We start from the raw sequence: 21,328 nt of genomic DNA on the forward strand, positions 1-21,328 counted from the left end.
ATAAAAGTAATCAGATTTTTTGAATGTAACACTTTTCTAATACTGTATGTATCTGGAAATATGCTCAGACTCACAGGCTTTTGCTGTCCCTAAAAGTACCTTTGACATAAACTAGTTGCCTTGATTGTCAGCTCTAGGTGCTTATGACAGGAACATGAAGAAAGAAAACCATTATTATATGAGCCATTGCTGTTTTTTAACTGTGTCCTAATTTCATAGAATGACTGTTGTAAGAAACTTTTGTTGATGTATTTTTCTTGATATGAATTGATTTTATTAAGTGAAAGATGTCAAGAAATAAGTAAAAGTAAAGATAAAGTCAGGAAACCAAATATTTTGGACTTTTGGCATTTTCTTATATAGTGAAAATGAGATAGGCAAATAGAGTGTATTATAATCTATAAGTTTTAAGGGATAGGTCAAATTGATTAAAGAAATGTGGTTATTATAATGAGGAGCCCTGAGTTAGGTGGTTGAAAGGTACTACACTATATAAATATCAACTATTGTTAATATATTATACCTCTGATGAAACAGACTGAACAAGAGCTACTTTTTTTTTTTTTTTTTGGAGATAATCAGGCTTAAGTGACTTGCTCAGGGTCACACAGCTTTTAAGTGTGTGGGATCAAATTTGAAAATCAGGCCTTCCTGACCCTGAGGCTCAAGACTTTCCTTAATGTTAAAGAGGTATATATTTTTTTTCAAGTGATATCAATGTATCTCTGTCTAATAACTTAAATTGATCTATTTATTAATTAGGCCTATGATTTATTGGAATCTGGAACTCTAGATAGGAAAATTTCTTCTCCCAATGTAGATAGGCATTTGCTTTGCAACTGAAAAGGTATTAGAGATTTGTCTGGAAGTAGTTATGATTTACTCAAGCATGTCTCAGGTACCCCATGCTTCTGACTAATTCATTCTGAAGTAAGATGATTTTTCCTTAATTTGGAATAGGATAATGAAGAGATTTAAGGGATTTAATTTCATTGCATAAAGCTGCTTGTGCCTATCCTGTTGTATTCTCTGTAAGTTTTGCTGGTCATCCCTGCTTCCCACTTTCTGTCCCTGACTTTTAACAGACACATACTAGCAGATGCAGAAGTTCTTCTGGTTAGTTTTATTTTGGGGAAATCCATGCTATATGCTTTTGAATCCTAGCTCTGTCACGTTAGAATTAGGTTTAGCTATAGAATTAGATGCTATTATCTATGTGATCTTCCATAAGTCAGCCTCTCATTTTCTATTTCTTCATCTGTAAATTGGGGGTGGTGATAATACTTACATTTGCTATATCTACTTATTGTGGGGATCATATGAAAATTATATTATTAACTTTCCAAGCTATAACTATCATCTGTTACTCTTCAGATATTTGACAAGTCTTGCAATGACTAAACATTCAATAAGTGTTAAATAAACACCAAGGAGAACACTGGTAATCTAACTACCTGGGAGACAGAAACTGAAGGATTTTCTTGGACTCTGAAGTGATGAACTGAGTTGGTCTAACCTGATCATTTGCACTGCACTAAGCCTGACATTAGCATGGTGAGCCTTCAGGAAAAAGAGTCCACCAGATTGTCTAAAGATGAACAGATTGTTCCAAGTTCCAAGTTCCAGTTAGTTGTGGGGTCATTCTGTGAGTGGCCCCTGCCTGGGACAAAGTAGAGACAGATGAACGCTGGGAAAAGAAGAACAGAATGACAAAACCTAACCCCAAGGTGTTGTATTTTTAAGTGGGAGTTTTAATTGACTGCAATCTCTGGATGAGTCAGACATGTGATATGGTAACCAAAAAGCTAATTCAGTCTTGGGATAAAGAATATAATGTATTTTAATTATATTAAAGACTATAGCTAGCAGCACACGGAAATGACAGTTCCCCTTTTCCCATAAACTCTGCCTTCTTCAGATCTGTCTACAATGTTGTTAGGTGTGTGTGCCACAGGTTTAAGAAGAATATTGATAAGTTGGAAATTATCCAGAATAGGGCAACAAGACTGGTGAAGGGTCTTGAGTCTATGTCATATAAGTGTTGGTAACTGGATGTTTAGCTGACTTCAAGCATTTGAGGGATTGTCTTGTGGGGAAAGGGTTAGACTTGTTTGTTTTGAACCTAGGAAGCAGAACCAGGAGCCATTAGTGGAAACTGCAAAGAGGCAAATTTAGCCTTAATTTAATGAAATCTTCCTAAAAGTTGAGATTCCAATGATAGAATAGGCTGCTCATGGGTGATGACTCTCCTTTCCTTTGAGGTTTTAATAAGATGCTGATTAGTGGGGATTCATTTCATGTATGGATTGGATTAGATGGATCCTGATGAGGTTCATTCTAACCTCAGACTCTATGATCTATGAAAGAGGAGGGTGGAAGTGAAGGATAGGTGCAAATGACAATTCAGTGAAAATACCACGTCTTTTCCTTATGGATTTATCTTTATGAAATAGTTTTTTTTAAGGGGAAACAACCTTCCAAGATTAGGATAATCTTATATTTGATATTAGCACCCCGCCTTCCCATCTCCCCCCATCCTCCAACAAGTGGAAAATTGAAATCTTTGAGGATTCTAAGACATTTTTTTGAAGTTCTCAAGTCTATTATCTTTGTCCTCTTGGCGAGGGTAGAAATGACAAATCTTTGTAGCTTTTTTCCTCTCTGTTCCATCTTCCACTTTACCCTACATAATTCTCCTTCCTGAAAACATACACATATATATACTTTTTGCACACATGCCCCTATAAAAAACCATGAAGTTTTAATAAACTGCTTTCTATTCAAGCAGCAAGCTGTCTTTTTTGTATGTGTGCCAAAGATACAAGATTTAACTTAGCAACTTAAAATGAAAGAGGATCATGAAGTATATATGATCACAAAAAGAAGCTTTTCTTATGGACTGAATCACATTTAGTTTATAAAGTCTGTGCCTTTATGTGTATTCAGACATGTCTTCTGTCACCACTTTTTTTTTTTTAAACCAAGTTGCCAGATATTATAAATATTGTTTATAATGTACTTTTGACCTTTCTTGGTATTTTTTCAGCTGTCATTCTTTTATGGTATGAGTGTTGAATGATAACTTAAGTATCAACATATTATACATTTATTAAAGCTTCTATTCCCAAAATAGGGGGTTTGCAAACAACAGTCTTGATGGGGGCATAATTTTCTTTAGAACTTTGAGAGGTCAAATGCAAAAAGGTTTATGAGTTAAATCTTCTTACATCAAAAAGACCTTAAAACATATTTTCAAAAATGTTTCTGGCAGACTAAGATTACTAATATGTTTCTCTGAAGATAGAAACATTGACCTCCTTTTTTTTATCCTTACTGAAAGATGTTGTAGATTTGATTCAGTGTGTTGCAATTATAAGTGTGATGTGTTTGGCAGTCTGCTTGATATCCAACCTGGCCATTGTATCACCTTATCACCCTTACTGATCAAATCATTCCAAGTCAAAGAACTTTGCACAGAAAGGGCTTTGTATGTCTGCAAAGATTGTGGTCTTTCAAGATTCATTTTCTATTTCCAATTTTATAAGCAGCAAGAGGTTATATAGTTCCCACATCTTAGGAAGAGTTTGAAAATTTGTTATGCTTATGTCCCATTCTTAAATTTAAAAAGCCATATTTAAGGGGGAAAAAAAAAACCACACTTAATAAGTTGCTCCTCAAATGGTGATTTCTCAGATTAGGGAAAAGGTACTTTTTATTTAGAATAGCATGGACTTGGATTTTCCTTCATAATGTTTATGATTTGTATACAGTATCCATTTCTGTTAAGGTGTTAATTATGGAACTGTTGTAAAATACTATAAAACTGATTAACTCTTTCCTTCTTTTCTTTACATAAAACATCTGAAAAAGTGTCTGAGCATTTCTTTTATTACCTACTAGGATCTGTGCTTCTAGATTGAATTTAATGAATGCCCTCTCTCCAATTTTTCCCCCAGCTCAAGATTGCTTCTTCAGATTCTTTTTTTTTTTTACAAGCAGTTTTTTCTGCTTCTGCCTATCTTCATTTTTAAATCTTTACTTTCCCACAAATTTGTAGTACTTAATTTAAAAAAATCTTTTTGTTGCTTTGCATTTTGTTTCTTTTAAAGCTTTCTGGTATCTCCTTTGGACTCACCACCTTAGTTACACTAAGCTAGTCTTATATTTTACTGTTTGAAGGGATGTTGTCCCTTCAGAGATATGAAGATAGAAATCTTAGAAAAGAGGGAATTGAATTATCAATTGACATATTAAACATGCAGCAGGGGAAGTATCATTTTGAAAGCAGATTTTTAAAAATTATGTGCCTATTCAATACTTGTCTCAGCACAATATACAAATAAATTTTATATTCTACCAGAATTTTTTCCTTTTACTTGTCAGCCAGAATTATTTTTGAATGCCAATTATGATGGGCCATGTTGGGGAAGATTCACTAAAAATAAAAAAATATAGTGAGCCTCATAGCTTATAATTTATTTGGAGACACAAGGAAAATATAAATGAAAAAGAATTAAGAACACTTGCAAAGGAACATATAAACAAGTACAAATTAACATAGTACAAACTACAGGCTGACTCAAAGTGCCAAAGGGAGTTTTCCATGACTTCATTTTCTAGCCTCTCTCCATCTAAGTTAGTGACTTTTCAATGGCATTTGATTCCTTTGGGGATTAAACAAAAAATTGTAACATATCTGTACATGTGTAAAAGACAACAAAACCAAAATAAAGCTGAAAAACAGATTTCCTATGTTTACTGAAATTTGCATGGTTTTCATTTAGATAGCAGAAGTTTTTCCAGAAGAATTTTCATGAGTATTTGTATTTTTACTAAGTGAGTATCAATATTGAGAACATTATATCTAGATGTAGGTTTTCTTTTCCAAATAAGAGAAGTGCTAATAGAACTAGTACTTGTATCACTTAATGTGAATGTACTGCTTTTGTAGGTAAGCTATACATTGTTATATAACTCATGGTTCAGAAACTGAAGCTATGGTTTTACACAGACTAAGTTCAGCCTTGGGAAGGCTTCTCAGAATCATATTCACTGTTCAAGTCCCCGATTAGGGTTTCTTCTAAGAATATCATGTCTAAGTCTCTATAGATAAATTAAAAAAAAATCCTCAGTTCTCATACAAGTCTTCAAGTTAGCAATACTTTGAATATAAGAGTTTAATTTTATTTGACGGAAAATGAAACTAACCATACACGTAAGCTGATAAACAACTAAGATAATTCTTCTTCCATCTTTGGTGAGCCCTACCTCTTCCATGGAGCTTTATAGTCCTCTAGACTAGGGCTTCTTAAATTTTTTCCACTTGCAACCCCTTTTTGCCCAAGAAATTTTTATATGTGTATGTATAATAGGTATGTATTTACTGATAAATTATAATTTCATAACCTTCACATTCAGTTACAAGACTCCATATGAGAGTGTGAACCACAGTTTAAAAATCTGGGCTCTAGATTTAAGGTAATAACTTGTGATTGAACCATTGTCTCTCTACCAAAATGGAAAAAGCACATGGGCCTGGTTGCTAGGGAGTCAACCCCCTTCCAAATGCTCTTTCACAGGTTGGCTCTTATGTTGCTCCTTCCTTGGTTCTGGTTTCTACGTAGTCCTGACACTCCTCCATTTGGTCCCCAAAATTGGCATTAATCTGAAACTCTTCTATTCTCCAAGAAGTTGGATCCAGAAATTCTCATTGCTTTAATTTCCATATCTGTCGCCAAGGATATCTGACCTTTTTTGAGGCTACCTGTTTCTTGGAAGGTGTCCCTGAACCATGCAAATTTTCCCTGTGAGAATCAATATGCACACATTTTACCACTTTCTCTGTCACCTTGGCTTTGATTTTCTATTCTTTGGCCCCTTTTACAATCCAATTCCAAAGATAATGGCATATATATATATATATACACACACACACACATACATACTAGCCATGACTCAGTCATCTTTGATGTGTCAGTGAGCCAAGAGTACGGGGAAGGGTTCTAAGATGTTATCAGAATCCCAAATGTGATGTCAATAACAATAGTGTATGCCCTACAAAAAGAAAACATCTTCAACAAAGACTTAATTCTTTAGCCTTTTCAGTCTTGTTCAGACTCCTTCATCCTACTATCTACATTTAAAATAGTTTTCACTTAATTCTGACTGTGGCAAGCAGTGATAAGCAGTTAGTAATAAAGCTTTAAAATAAAAATAGAATTTGTATATGCTAATTCACATTGTTTGAAAGCAAAGTATTGCCCCTTCTTAATTTTGAAATTCTTGATGAAAGTAGAATCTTCCTAAAAGCTAGATGCTGTTTGTCAAATTTCCTTTGAATTTGTAACACTCTTTTCTTTCTCTTATCAATTAAGCTTGACATTTCAAAGTTAGTCTTAGCCAAATTTCTAGTGTGGCTTTTACTATTGTTCAGTCTTCATGTGGTTTTCAATGTATGATTGCCCTAATAATGATAACCAGAGATCAAAAATCAAGAAATCAAGAAAAAGAAGGAATCTAAGGATCATGTTGAATTAGCCATTTTGAAAATGACAGGAAACAACCCCCTTATCCTTTAGGAACCATTTCCCAAGTTCATCTCTTAACTTAAAGGATGTACTGTGTATTTTGGAATATAATCAAACTGTTGTATCTTCAGTTGTAATGTACTGTTAAACTGTGGCAAGCACATTTATATCTGGTCTCTTCCCATAAACATTTGTAAGTTTTGATTGACTGGGACACAATATAGTAGAAAGAGTTGGAAGAAGATCTGAGTTCAAGTTCTTGTGATTCTTTTTTTTCCCCTGAGGCAGTTGAGGTTAAGTGACTTGCTCAGGGTCACCCAGCTAAGAAGTGTTAGGTGTCTGAGATCAAATTTGAACTCAGGTCCCCCTGACTTCAGGGCTAGTGCTCTATCCACTGTGCCTCTAACTGCTCCTAAAATTCTTACTCTTAACAGTTTCTTCCAGTCATCCACTTGATGTTACATAGTTAAATAAAAAGTCAAAAGGGCTACTGTTGGTTTAATTTTCTTGAGTAAGAGGCTTAATTATCTAGGGATCTATTAATACTGCTGTAGTTATGTCTCATAGTTTCCATGCTCACCCCCCTCTTTTTAAAGAGCATGTAACACATACAAATCGATGTTTCACTCCAACTTACTTCTTGGCAAGTTCCTACTTAGCCTTAAGTAACTTTTAATCGAGTTTTTTGTAGTTGGTTTGCTTTAGTTTTTGGGTTCTTTTGATGGTGATTTTTGAGCTTTAAGACTATGTTGTATCTTCAAAGATGTTTGAGAATTATTATAACAGGTCAATTTCCCTCAAATTAGACTTATGTCTCCTACAAAATTCTGCAGTAGGTTTATTTCCAACACATATAAGCAGTTTTTCCCCTTAATTTTGACTCTGTGAAAATACACCAATTTTAGACCTAGAAATTTTAAATGTCTCATAAGAGAATAGAGTTCTTTTAATCATAATAATATGACTTTAAAATACAAGTATATTTTTATTTGGAATAAATGACTTTCATATACATTTGATTTTACTGCATACTTTTTTTAAGACTTTAAATGTTTTATCTATTTTAAAAAGAGATAATAGATGGAAGTGTGAATATTACATATTTTATGAAAAATTTTAATAGAAAACAAATATATAGTATACTTCCTCTTGGGTTTAGGAAATCTTTATTATTTCGTAACTAGCGCTTAATATTGACTCTGAAATGAATAGGCTCAAAGAGGTTCTATTTTTTAATCTTTTATAAGAAAATTTATTTTATAGTCATTTTTCTGAACAATGGAGGCAGAAATCCTGGTAGTCTGACACTTAAAGGAGCTACCTACTCTTGTACGTAATTTTCTATGTTGGCTTAAAGTTTAATTCAGGACAATTATCATGAAGCATGGCAAGATGCCTATATTTTAGGCTTCCCAGCACTTTTTTTTTTTTTAAAGCTTGAATTTGAGTCTGTTTTTTTCCTTCCTAAAGAAACACATCCATCCCAAATTTATTTTCCTCCAGCAAATATATTGCCATTATAGAACTGTCTAACAGTCAGTTTCAGACTCCTAAAATTTCCAGAGAATGTAGCTTACCTTACAGGGATTGAACAAAACGTTTTGTTTTTGTTTTTTTAGCTTTTCATTGATGAAAGGCTTACTCAGAGCCATATTAACTCTTTGCAGCCAGAGTTAGCTTTTTCAGATTTGCCAGAAAACACCCTCTTCTCATAAATATTCCAGATGGTTTTGTGACAATGCTTTCTTTTGGTTCTCCTCCTTAGATCTAATATCACCTTCTCAGTCTTCTTTGCTGGATCTTCATCATAGTCACACACACATGGCTCAAGGCTCTGTGCTAGGCCCTCCATATTTTTGGTGATCTTATCAGTTCCCATGATATCAATTATTTGTATACAGATGATGCCCAGCTTTGTATATCCAGTCTTAACTTTTCTTGAATTCCATCCTCTTAGATTTATTGAATTTATTGACTTGAATAACCTGTAGTTACATCAGAGTCAATATATTTAAAACAGAGCTCCTCCACTATTGAGGGCACTATCATCCTCTCACTCATCAAGGCTCACAACCTCAATGTTATCCTTGACTTCTCGTTCACACTTACTTCACATGTCCTATTGCCAGTTCTAGTCTCTTTTATCTTCACAGCATCTCTCATAAGTCCCTTTCTTTCCACTCACAGAGCCATCATCTGGACCAAGGGTAGGGAACCTTATTCCTGCCAAGAGCCATTTGGATATTTATACCATCATTCACAGGCCATATAAAATTACCAATTTATAGAATTCAAGCAGTGGAAGGTTGTTTGTACCTCCCTTCATTGCCTGCAGTTGCCTTAGCAAATGATTGTCTGTGGGCTGAAGATTTGCCACCCCGATCTACATCCAGACTCTGCTTAAGACTATTTATCCTATTAGTTTTCTTAATGTTCTCCTGGTTTGTTTTAACCCCATTCCATTCCATCTTTTATTAACTGTCAAAGTGGTTTTTCCCAAAGCATGTCTGATTGTATCACTCAGGCCCTTTTCAGTGGTTCCATTTCACACGTAGGACTCAATATAAAATGCTTTATTTGGCATTGAAAGCCCTTCACAACCTGATCCCTTCCAACTTTTCCAGTCTTCTTAAACTCGAATCATTTACTCTAATTTGGTGACCAGCTTTCTTAAAATTCCTTACTCACAGCATTTCCTTTACTGACTCGATGATTTTTTTTTTTTTAACTGTTCGTCCTCTGTTCATGGAATGCTTTTCCTCCTTACCTTCACCTACTGATTTCTGTCTTTTATTAGTACTCAGTTCAAATACTCTCTTTCTGCAAGATTCCCTTGCACTCTTCATTACTTGCCTGTGTGCTTAGCATATTGGTGCCTGGAACATCTTATTTGATTTATTTTTCAGTGTTTGATTTCTCTCCCTGCCATCTCCTCACACTGGAAAAGAAAAAAAATGAAAGAAAAGAAAAGGAACAACTTTTCTAACAAAGCTGCACAGTCAAGTAAAATACATTCCCATATCCAAAAATGTATGTCTTTCTGCAGATTTAATATATGACCAACTCTTATTTTATAGTATATACAAATAAAGTCTCAGAGATGCTAAACGACTAACCATATTCATAAAAACAGTAAATTAACAGAACAGGGACTTGAAACCAGGTCCTCAGATTCTAAATCCAATAATATTTCTAATACACCTCTTGGGAAACTTAACTTACTGCTGTCAGAATCAAATGAGATAATAATGTACATGAAATGCTCTCTTGCTATCTTAGGATACCCAATAACTGAAAGCAGTTTTTTTCCTCTAAAAATCCTAGATCCTTTTTCCCCCACTGCTAATTTAAGTGTCCTATCATTCTGCTAATTTGAACAAGGTCTTTATTGTACTGGTGATGCCTTGTGTCAGCCTTCAGTCAACACCTCTCATCTTGTCAGCAATTTATAGAAGTGATTTACAGCAATAAAACACTTAGGAAAAAATACTTAAACATAAAGAAAAGAAAAATTTTTAGTGAGAGGGAATTTTTTGTAGTTAGAACAATTATATTTGTGCATTTATTTATATGTTCATTCAGAGGGTAACTCAGAGAGGACTAGTCCCTTTTTCCTTTGATTTACTACCTCAGGGAAATAGGGCTTTCATAATATTTCTCCTGTCTTGCAAATTCCATCACTGCATGTTTGAATAACTTTCCAATTTTGTGTTAAAGCAACAAAAATTGAGAGAATATCTTAGCTCACTCTGTAACTATAATTACATTACCAACTAGATTAGTGGGTGATTTTCCTTACTTGTTATGTACACTTAATATAATGAGTAGAAGGAATAGAAACTCAATTCACTTTTTGTTTGTTTCTTTTTTTCTTTTAATTTTATTTTAGTCTGTTGCATTTTAAAAGGCCTCCCTAAAAGGAAGATTGGAGATGGGAATATAAGGGAGAAATTTATGTTCAGTTCTTCAAAGAGATGACCATTTCTGAATTTATCATAAAATGTGATCCTATTTTAAACAAAACTTTAATCATGTTTTTTGAAAATATTGACCAGGGATAAACCTTGCTGAGTTGTGGCCGGATGTGGTAAAGATTAATGATGTGTCATACTATAGTATAATACACTAAATTAATCTGGTTAGTGCCTTTCTTCCCATAATTATTTGTGAAGTATCAAGAAAAAAATATCTTTCTTTAGAATAATAATTATCCTTTTTCTTCCCTTTGGAAAGACAGCTGCTGATTCTTAGTTTATGTGTTACCTGAATGCAAGGTACCATTTCTTATTTATCTTTGAAATTTGATAAGTGGTGAGCAAATGATTATTTCAAGATATAGACTTAAGATAATTGAAAACAACTTTTTTTTTTATATTGACAACTTTGTAGTTAAATTTGTATTGGATAAGTCAGTCAACATCATTAAATATTTACTATGTGCTAGGTTGGGACAGGTAGGTAGGACAGTGTAAAGAGCAATGGGCCTGGAGTCTAGAAGACTCATCTTCATGAACTCAGCTATGCGACCCTGGGCAAATCGATTAACCCTGTTTGCTTCAGTTTCTTCATCTGTAAATATGCTGGAGAAGGAAATGACCAACCACTCTAGTATCTTTGCTATGAAAACTTCAAAAGGAGTCAGACATGATTAAAAAATAACACATTCTAGATGCCAAGCATACAAAGCCTAGAAAGAAATAGTTCCTATTCTCAAAGATCTTATGTAAATGAGTTATATACTGGTTTTGTCAATATAGTCTAGACACATTCGAGCCTATTCTTTTTTCACAAATATTTTAAAGAATTTTGCCAATGTTGTTTAAATATAACTAGTTCCTCTGCCTAAATGGCTATAAAACTGTGTATATCCTTTAATCCAGCAATTCCACTAGTGTATCTCAAAGAAATTAAGGGCGAAGGGGAAAGGCGGGCAAAGGACCCATGTGTACAAAAATATTTACAGCAGTTCTTTTTATAGTAGCTAAGAATTAAAAACTGGGGGAGGGGGGAAGGGGAGAGGAGGAATGCCCATCAGTTAGATAACAATTGTAATGGAATCTTATTGTGGTATAAGAAATGTCATGGGACTGTAATTTGTATTTTGTCTTTTAAAAATTGTTTGAATATTTATCTATTACAGAATATTTCCCTTAAATACTTGTATGTAATCATTGTATATTGTTTTAATGTGAAACTTTTGTACCTATATAAGTAAAATTGACAGAAATTGGCAGAATTTGAAAGGGTGATACTATTCTTTATCTGCTAATATAAAGTGTATGCTTATTTTGTTTATACCATTTTTACTATATCTGAATTTGTCTACAGTATTCATTGTAAATAGTAATAATAGTTACTAGCTCCTTAAGTAAATCCAAAATAATTTTCAGGCTTTAAAATTGCTTTAAAAAAATTTAGGGAACCAATCTTTAAATCTGAAGACTATTAAAATCTTTTAGCTTTAAAGAAAGGGTCACTACTTTCTTAGTTAAAAACCATAGCAATCCTGCTGTCAAAAGATGCCATGTAGTCAGTTCTCATCATTATATAATAATGTCTTTTCAGAAGAATAGAAGAGTAGTTAGTTATCTTTTGGTCACTTATGGAAAAAATAGTTTTTTATTAAAAAAGAGCTTTCTTCTGTAATTAAAGAGTTTTAGTGGTCTTTTCCCTGCTCTAAAGGAATTATGGATTGAAAGTTATTCAAAATAGCCAGGATTATATAATCTGAAAACAATTGAAATTTGTTTTTAAAGGACTAAATTTAGCATTATAAGTACTTGTGTGAAAGGTCTTCAAGGTATCTGGTCTCCAATTTCAAGAAGATCAGCAAAAACAAACAAATGTGACCTTATAAACAAAAAAATCAGATTTCCTAATTTCCCCTAATTTTAAGTTAATTATTTTGCTAATACTTTTGAAATAAACACAAGAATGAAATCTTTCTTTTTTATGTGTGCAGAATAGAATAGATAAAATGTTAAGGAAAAGTAAGTAGCTTTAAAAATGTACATAAATAGGGATTTTTGTATGGTTTAGAAAAAAAAAAAAGCTGAGCAGTCTGACCTGGGGGGTGCGGGGGAGGGGGGGCGCGGGGGCGCGGAGGTAATGAAAGTGACCAGTATCAATTGAAAGCTCAATTCTTTGATATGATATATACTTAAAGCATATTGCAAAACATTGTGACAAGCATTTTTGTTTTAGAGTTTTTATTCTAATTTTAATAAGAGGATTGATTTTTCTCTATTTTCTTCATCCCTTCTGCTGCTTTCTGTTGGTTAGACATTAAAATAGCTGAAGGCAGCTAGTTTTGTATTTTCATGTGTACACAGATCTTCTAATTCTGCTTTACTCATTGTGTATGCATAGCTGAAACTAAACTAGTTTTAAGTTTCTCCAAATGGGACTATGCAATATTTAAGGCGATTACCAATTGAGAAAGCTCATGTGTCACTGATTGCATAATTCTCCTACTCTGATGCATTTAAGGAGAGAAAAACAAAAAGGTTCTTTAGTTGACTTCCACATTCTGTTAATCAAATGCACTTAATTGGAAAGTACATACTGAAGGGTTTAGCAGTAATTTCTAACGGGTACCCCCACCCCTAGGCAGATTATATCAGCTCATCCAGGAAATCTGTAAAGATTAGGAGCTGTGCAGTAGAGTGTAAAGTGAATTAGAGGATTAACTCTGACTGAGCATCATTTGTATAAATGTCTTTGGTAACTCGGAAGATTTCAATCAACACCTGAAATGTTATTTTTGAAGTCCCAGACTCATACATTTTGTTGGCTATGGTGCAATGTATACAAAAGAAAATAATTCACTTTTTCAGCCATAAGTAGTTAATGGAAAATTACAGTAAAATTTAAACAGGTGGGAACATGTCAAAAGCATATACATTTGAAAAGCAAATTTTTTAGTAAGTTGCACTATTAACTTTTATATTCTTACTCCAGACTTTTAATCAATGCACAAATTTCCAAGAATCTTCCATAGATCAATTCTATCTAGGATCACTTATGTCATTTGGTTGAAGTAGAATATTATGAATAGCCTCCTTACAGCTGTAGAATTAGATGAGTATGAGATCTCAGAGAGATCTCAGAGAGCTAATGTAAATAGAAATCTTCAAATTATATTCATCTTAGAAATCTAGTCACAATTAAATACAGATAATCAAAATTTAATCAAAACTTGTGGAAGGATTATACTGTTGATATAAAAATCAAGGTCAAGATTACCAATGCTACTTAATAATTTAAGTTTCTAATTTGAGAATACCATAGGATTTAGAAGAGGAACCCCCCCCCCATCATCTATTCTAATCGATCTCAATCTCTCTCCCCCCCCCATACATACACATACACACACACACACACACACACACACACACTCACACACTACACACTACACACTACACACACACTATTCAGTCATTTGTTTGTTTATTGCTGAGGCAGTTGGGGTTAAGTGACTTGGCCAGGGTCACACAGCTAGGAAATGTTAAGTGTCTGAGACCAGATTTGAATTCAGGTCCTCCTGACTTCAGGGCTGTAGTGCTCTATCCATTGCACCATCTAGCTGTCCTTTATCTTTATATTTTAAATGAAAAAACTAAAATTCTGAGAGATAAGATGATTTGTCTAATGTTATTTGAACAACAAGTGACAGAGCAGAATCTTGACCCAAATCTTCACAATCTAGCCCTCCTACTAGTTCCTTAGAAAGGAGCAGTATTTCTACTGCTGCCCCTAACCCAATTGTTGGAAGTCTTCTTCCTTAGTTTTTAAATTGACACCATTACCTGTTTCTACTTATTTCCAATTCCTTTCTCACCTTTTAGGTATATTGTAAACATATCTTTAAATTTTAGGCCAAATAATAGTGCAAACTGCCTTGAGTTTCTTACCAAATTCTCCTGATTAAGAATAGTCAGATGTAACCTTATCTTCAATGGACTGAAGTAATTTTTTAAATTTCTGCAAAAAACTTTAGGGTTTTGTCCATTAACATTTGTCATTTGTTAGTTGTTAGAACAAAGACAAGTATTTTGCTATTCCCAGGTATTTGAGGTAACTCAGCTAAATATTCTTTGAGCTGTACAAAATGACTGAGCGATAATAATTCTAAAGAGAAACATCATTTTGTAGATGAAACTCTTTAGTTAGGAGATGATTCTTGGCTTTCTTATTTAGCATTATCCCCTGGTGTGTGTTCTCCCCTTTGTGAAGGAAGGCCTTAAGTTTTAATCTGTTTTTAAAAGTATCTCCTTACCAACCCCCTATTTGTTCCATCTATGCTTTTTTTTTTTTTTTTTTTTTTTTAATTTAAGGAAAGTTCCCTATGCTTTTTAGGAGTGAGTCCCTATGGGAAAAATCTGTCCAATCTCATAAATTATATACAGAGGTTACTATATTATGAGGCAAGTTCTATTATGAAAACTATGATGTGAAATGTTCATAGAGAATGCCCTTGTAAAGGAAGCTGATCTTGTATAAAGAAAACCTTTGGCATAAGCGTGTTTTACTGTTATAGTGGGATCCAAGTTCTGTTGCTCAGTTGTCTTTTATTCTCAAGCTGTAAGAGGATGATATGTATGGATTTTTCCATAGAACAAAACACTAAGCTGTTCTTTTTTTTCCCCCCTCCATTTTGCTGAGGCAATTGGGGTTAAGTGAATTGCCCAGAGTCACACAGCTCGGAAGTGTTAAGTGTCTGAGATCAGATTTGAATTCAGGTCCTCCCAACTTCAGGGCTGGTGCTCTATCCACTGCACCACCTAGTTGCCCCTCAGCTGTTCTTTTTATATTGTTAGACTGACTAAACACAGTGATGAAATGTAGGCTTAATATTTTCTCCTTTCTGCGTTGTCAGTGGATATTCAAAGTTGAGAATAGTATAAGGGACCCAAGGGGAAAAATATCTACAGTGTATCACACAGTATTACATATGTATGACCTTAATTTACTTTGTAGATTCAGCTAGCCTGCAACTTCTTCAAGGTCAATTAGGGAAAATCTCTTGCCAGTTTGGCTAATTATGCTCTGCTTAAAATAATGAATGAAATACTCAAGGAACTTTCAGAAGGAACCTGTGAAAGAGGGGGCAAAACAGCATATTGATTTTGTAAGAGATTAGCTTCGTTCTTTATTTTAGATGTATGGATATCTTCCTTGCCCTTCCATTTCCTCCTTTCCCTCCCTCTCAATCCCTCCATGCCTTTTTGAAGTATTTGAAAGGATATTGATTTGTATCTCAACCTATTAATGTTTTTGGTATCCTAACAAAATAGGTTTCATATCTTTTGTTCGTAAGTTGTCAGGGTATAAGTACATTTATAATTTTATATATAAAAACGTATAACAAACATACTCTTAGGAATAATATTAGTTTTTATTCAGTACATACCTGCATATTACTTAAGAAATTATAAATTTAATATTATGAGAGTGACAATTTTGAATATTAGTTTACTTTAACCTTCTTTGCCAGTTCATTGATTTTCTGAGCTAGTTGGTGTTCACTTTTGTGACCAAGTACTACTCTTTTCTTCTCCTTTCTCCATCCCAATGTGTCTGCTATTAACCTTCCCTCCTCCTTTCTGGAACCCAGGTCAATACCAGGTTATAGATAAATGTATTTGCTTAAAGAAATAGAGCCACTTTATAAAATATATCACTTGCCTTTTAAAAAGTGAAGCACTGGGGGGAATAAAGAAAAGAATAAAGAAAGAATATTTGAAATGTATGTTATTCTAAAATGCTTCCTTTCTATATCTGTCATGTCTTAGTCTAAATAAATATTTCTTTTCCATAGTTACTAATAACTTTTTTATACATTTTTCTTATGTTAATTTCTGTAACGTCATATATTTTAGAAGGAAAATCAGGAATAAAAAATTTTTTCCTCCCAGAAAAAGCATTTACCCACACTCCTCTGCTTTTAAAAGAGCACCCAAATGGCTGAGATTGAAGAAGATAGTGCTATTGAGGGTGGGGAAACCTATCACTTTAGAAGTCAGTTTGTTTCTCATTTATTCGCCTATCCTTCCGTCACTTTCTCCCTCTTCGAGAAAGATATTTGCTGGCAATGTCTCTAAGAGAAAGAAAAACTTTTATATCTTGATTGCTAAAAAAGGAGAGAAATATTAGATTAATTTTGTCACTTAATGCTCTAATTCTTATGTGTTGTGTCTTTTTAGTAAATGTGTGAGAATCTCAAAAATTATTAAATAATGGTGCTAGATGCAAGATATTATGAAGCTTATCTCTATTCCCACCCCTTCATTTAGAAATGTAAAGTAAAATAATTTTTTTTCAGAAGACAATGGCTAGGAATTATTCAAGTCAGTAGGCTGTTTTTATTCTTTCTCTTTTAAATCTACAAAATCAATGTTACCCAGAATGTTGAATTTAAAGGGAACATTTGGCATCTATTTTGTAGATTGGTGACAAATCATGCAGAAATGTTTCAAGATAATTAAAATATTTAAATGTATTCTATTAGAAAATATAAATTATCATTTTTTCTAGCAACAAATTATTTCCCTTGACCTAAAGGGACTTTAAAATGAGATTATTTATTTGGGATAAGAGAAATTTTTATATTTTTGAATTGCTACTGCAAACAAACAAAACCATACTGAAAATTTAAGTTCACATTAATAATTTTTCTTTTTAGATCATGGAGTAGCCTGGGAAGAACTACTTAATTATGGGTTGAGCGTAGGTTCTTTGAAATAAGCTATTAATTAAAAATGTTTTTCATTTCTTGGAGAAGACTAGCACCTTCACAATTAGAATCTTGTCAGAATTAAAATTCTGTTTGTGGCATCAGCTCACTAACATGGTTAAACACAATATAATCTATGCATATTCTTTTTTTTTTTCCATATTTGAATTGCCTGATGAATAGGCATTTTGGCTCAAACATAAGCTGTTAGTCAAAGAGGCAGGGGACAGAAGGAGGACAGAAAAAAAATAGGTAGGAAGAACCAGAAGAGTGATCTGATTTGGGAGAGAGGTACTTAATAGATAATAACATTTTCCTATAGCTGCCACTTGGGAAACATTGTACATTATTCTAAAATATCCATTTTAATCACTTCCATAATGGCAAAATGTAAGATCTCAAAGAAAGAAAGACCTATTAAGAAGTTGTTGCTGCAGTCCTAATGAGAGGTATGAAATGGTAGCTGTATGAGTGGTAAGAATGCAGCAGATATGAAAGTAGAATCAACAAAGTCATATCCTGATTGGTTAGAGAGGGCTAGTGATAAGAATGAAGATAAAAGATGACTTCTAGATGATGAAATCTGAATGATAACTCCACAGAAATACAGATATAGAGGAGGGATGGGTTTGGAAGGAAAGATACTGAGTTCCCATGAATTTGAAATACCTATATGCCATCTAGGTAGAGATGAAGATGAATCTAGTTGTCCACTGAACTCTCGACTCGTAGCTTTTTCTTCTGAAAACTCTTCTTCTGCCACCAGCCAGCCAAGTGGAAAATATTCTGCCTTGCCTCGGAGAAAGGGCTTCTGGCGTAATATGGGTCTAAAACTTTGGAAAAGGATGAAGGTCTACTTGGATTTAGAAGTTATCTGCATAAAAATGATACTTGAACTCAAGGAAGATGATGAAAGAGCAATTTTTTTTTTCAGCAATACAAAATGAGTTATGAGATAATAATTCTTCATCTAGGAGTTGACAAACACAAACATCATTAATATAGAGATTAATCAGTCTACAAGTAAACATCATGTTAGGGCTCTGAGGATATAAAGACAAAATAACAGTCACTGTCAGGGAGTTTATATTCTATAGGGCAGGACAATATATACAAAATAGAAGAGCAATTTCCATAGAGTAATGAGATTGGAAGACAAATTACAAAGAATTTAGAAAAGAAAGCTGGAGGCAGTGAAGATAGAGCTTTTTCTAAGGATTTAGCTATGAAAGGAAAAGAGATGGGGATGAATGATAGGGTCCAATGAGCATTTTCTCCTCGTTAGGGGAAATTTAGGCATGTTTTTTGGAGACAAGGAAGGTAGGTAAAGTGGGGGTGAGGAACACATGCCGATCTGGGGATTGGGAAAGTCTTCATTTAGAAGATGTCACTTGAACTAAGTTTTGAAAAAAAGTAAGTATTCCAGGAACATTCTAGGCATGTGGACCAGCCAATGAAAAGACTTAGAATAGATTATGGAATGATATATTTAAGGAAGGGGGAAAAAAATCAATTTACCTGGACTGTAGTATATAGAAAGGGGAGTAAATAGGCTTGGACCAGTTTAGGAAGAATTTTTAAAAAACAGTGGAGCTTATATTTGATGCTAGAGGCAATAGAAAAGCATTAGTATTTGAATAGGGAAGGGACATGTTCAGACCTGCCCTTTCAAAAAGTTACTTTGGCTCTGTAAGTACAGAGAGAGACAGATATTAGAGATCTTGTAAAGGTAAAATGAAAAAATTTTCTCAGCTGATTAGATGTGGAGTGGGTGAAGGAGAACGAACAGTCTATAGAGTGCCCTCTATAGAAATATATAGAAGAGGGGAGAATTCACTTAGGGACATGGATCCAGTGTAAGATGCAAAAGGACCTGAGTTTCAAATATCTAAGAGAAAGTGAGAGCTGACTGTGGATTTAGGAGGCATCAGTAAAGAAATCTAGTCAAATCTGCAAGCATTTATTGAGCCCTGAAAGGTAAAAATCAAAGGCTAAGGACTTTTTAAAAAGACCAATAGATTTAGTAATTAAGATTGTTAATTAGTAAGTGTAGGAAGAGCAGTTTCTATAGAGTAATGAGATTGGAAGACAAATTACAAAGAATTTAGAAAAGAAAGCTGGAGGCAGTGAGGATAGAGCTTTTTCTAAGGATTTAGCTATGAAAGGGAAAGAGATGGGGATGAATGATAGGGTCCAATGAGGATTTTCTCCTGGTTAGGGGAAATTTAGGCATGTTTTTTGGAGATAAGGAAAAAAACTAGTTGATTATGGGGGTAGTCTGCTGGAGAACATATAGAGGCTTATTAATGTTGGCACAGAAAGTATTTACTGTATGTCGCATGCAGATAATAGGATGGTTTTGTGTGTGTTGAAAACTTTTGAAAATCAGTTATTAATAGAGGAAATTACTACATCAATATGAATTTTTCAACTAATCAAAAGAACTCATGCTAGCACAAATTATACCAGTATCCTCTTACATTTACTATCCTTCAGAAGCCCTCTTTATTCTTGAGTCATTCAGTCAGTAAACATTTATTAAGCACATACTTTGTGGTAGGAACTATGCTAATTGCCTGTGTGCTCAAAAACACATCATTTCTAGATGATCAACTGGATTATGTTCTGTCCACAAATACCATAGTGATATCTACATGTGCTGCCAAATTTGCAGAGAATATCTCTCATAATACCTTGTGAGTTGGTATTGAAGATATGACTTTCTCATTTACATATGAGAAGAAAAAGGGTTAGAAGGGTAGGGAGAGTGATTTGTTTGTGGTCACATAGCTAGTAAGTATCAGAGGCATGATTAAACTCAATTCTCTTCAACTCCCAAGTCTGGCATTCTGTCTAGTGAGTCACACTAGTAAACTAGTTCAGATGCAAATTAGATGCAAAGGAAGATAATAGTATTTTAAGGGATAGTTCTTGATCTGTTGATGATTTTGTGCATATTTTTCCCCAATGTCTTCCAGGCAAAGAATGTGTACAACAGCTAGCTGAAAACACTAGGTATTTCAGAAGACGATTGAAGGAGATGGGCTTCATCATTTATGGAAATGAAGATTCCCCTGTGGTGCCTTTGATGCTGTACATGCCAGCTAAAATTGGGTAAGTCATAGAGAAACCTTTTTAAACCCTTTTGAACTTCAGACAGTTAGTTTGAGAATATGTATTTTCTGGAGTATATGCTGTTGGGAAAATTCTTTAGCTTATCAATATAAAATAAAATTGCCTCTACTTCCTGAAGATTTTACAAACCAATAGAATCAGAGTTAATAACTTATTATTATTAATAATATCTTTATTATTTATGCTTTATAATATTTCTAGAACTTGTAGGAGGTGCTTTGGTGTTGGGATATTTGGGGAAGCCCTATGGTATAGTAGACAGAATCTTGAACTTGGAATAAGATCTATGTGCAAATTTTGCTTTTGTCTTTTACTAATTATGGGTGCCATGGCTGGTATTTTACTTATTTCAACTCCAGTTTATTCCTCTTTAAAGTGAGGATTATAATATTCATACTATTTACCTCACAGAATTGTTGCAGAAGCACTTTATAAATCTATGCAGCTGGCTTTTCTGAATTACTAATATAATAAAGACTGTTTTTAAGTGGACTTAGCATAGATATCCAAGACTTGTAAGGATCTTGCGTCTGCTAGGCCAGTTGCCTGTCATCAGACAGGACTATATCTAAACTATTTCGTAAAGATACATAAAATTATATAAATTCTAAAGCATTTATTTACAAAAAGAGAAAACAATGAAGCTTTAGAATGAGATAAAGAAATAGATGGATTTAGGGAAATAGACTGATCAAAATAAAATGTTTTTCCTCAATATAATGGTGAGGCATTCCTCAAGTTTTTTTTATTCCTATTATAGAGTATTAACACTGCAAATGCTGGAGAGCAGTCAGCTGGATATGGTCTAGAGAAAACAGTGCTGCTGTTAAAGGACTAGTAAAGAACAAAAATTTTCATTTTAAAGAAGTTTGAACAACTTTAAGGAAAAGTTTTGTTTAAAACTGTGCTCCATCAACATGAACAAAGGAAA

The 21,328-nt window shown here is 33.7% G+C and overlaps 1 protein-coding gene across 1 annotated transcript in view; it reads left to right on the forward strand.

Moving 5' to 3' along the window:
- SPTLC2 (serine palmitoyltransferase long chain base subunit 2) overlaps positions 1–21,328 on the forward strand; it is a 154,299-nt gene that overhangs the window by 122,163 nt on the left and 10,808 nt on the right. The window contains exon 10 of the mRNA XM_051977509.1: positions 20,241–20,376. Coding sequence (XP_051833469.1) covers positions 20,241–20,376 — 136 coding nt within the window. The remainder of the gene's footprint in view (positions 1–20,240; positions 20,377–21,328) is intronic.

The sequence above is a fragment of the Antechinus flavipes genome, chromosome 2, assembly GCF_016432865.1.
Source record: "Antechinus flavipes isolate AdamAnt ecotype Samford, QLD, Australia chromosome 2, AdamAnt_v2, whole genome shotgun sequence".
Classification (NCBI taxonomy): Eukaryota; Metazoa; Chordata; class Mammalia; order Dasyuromorphia; family Dasyuridae; genus Antechinus; species Antechinus flavipes.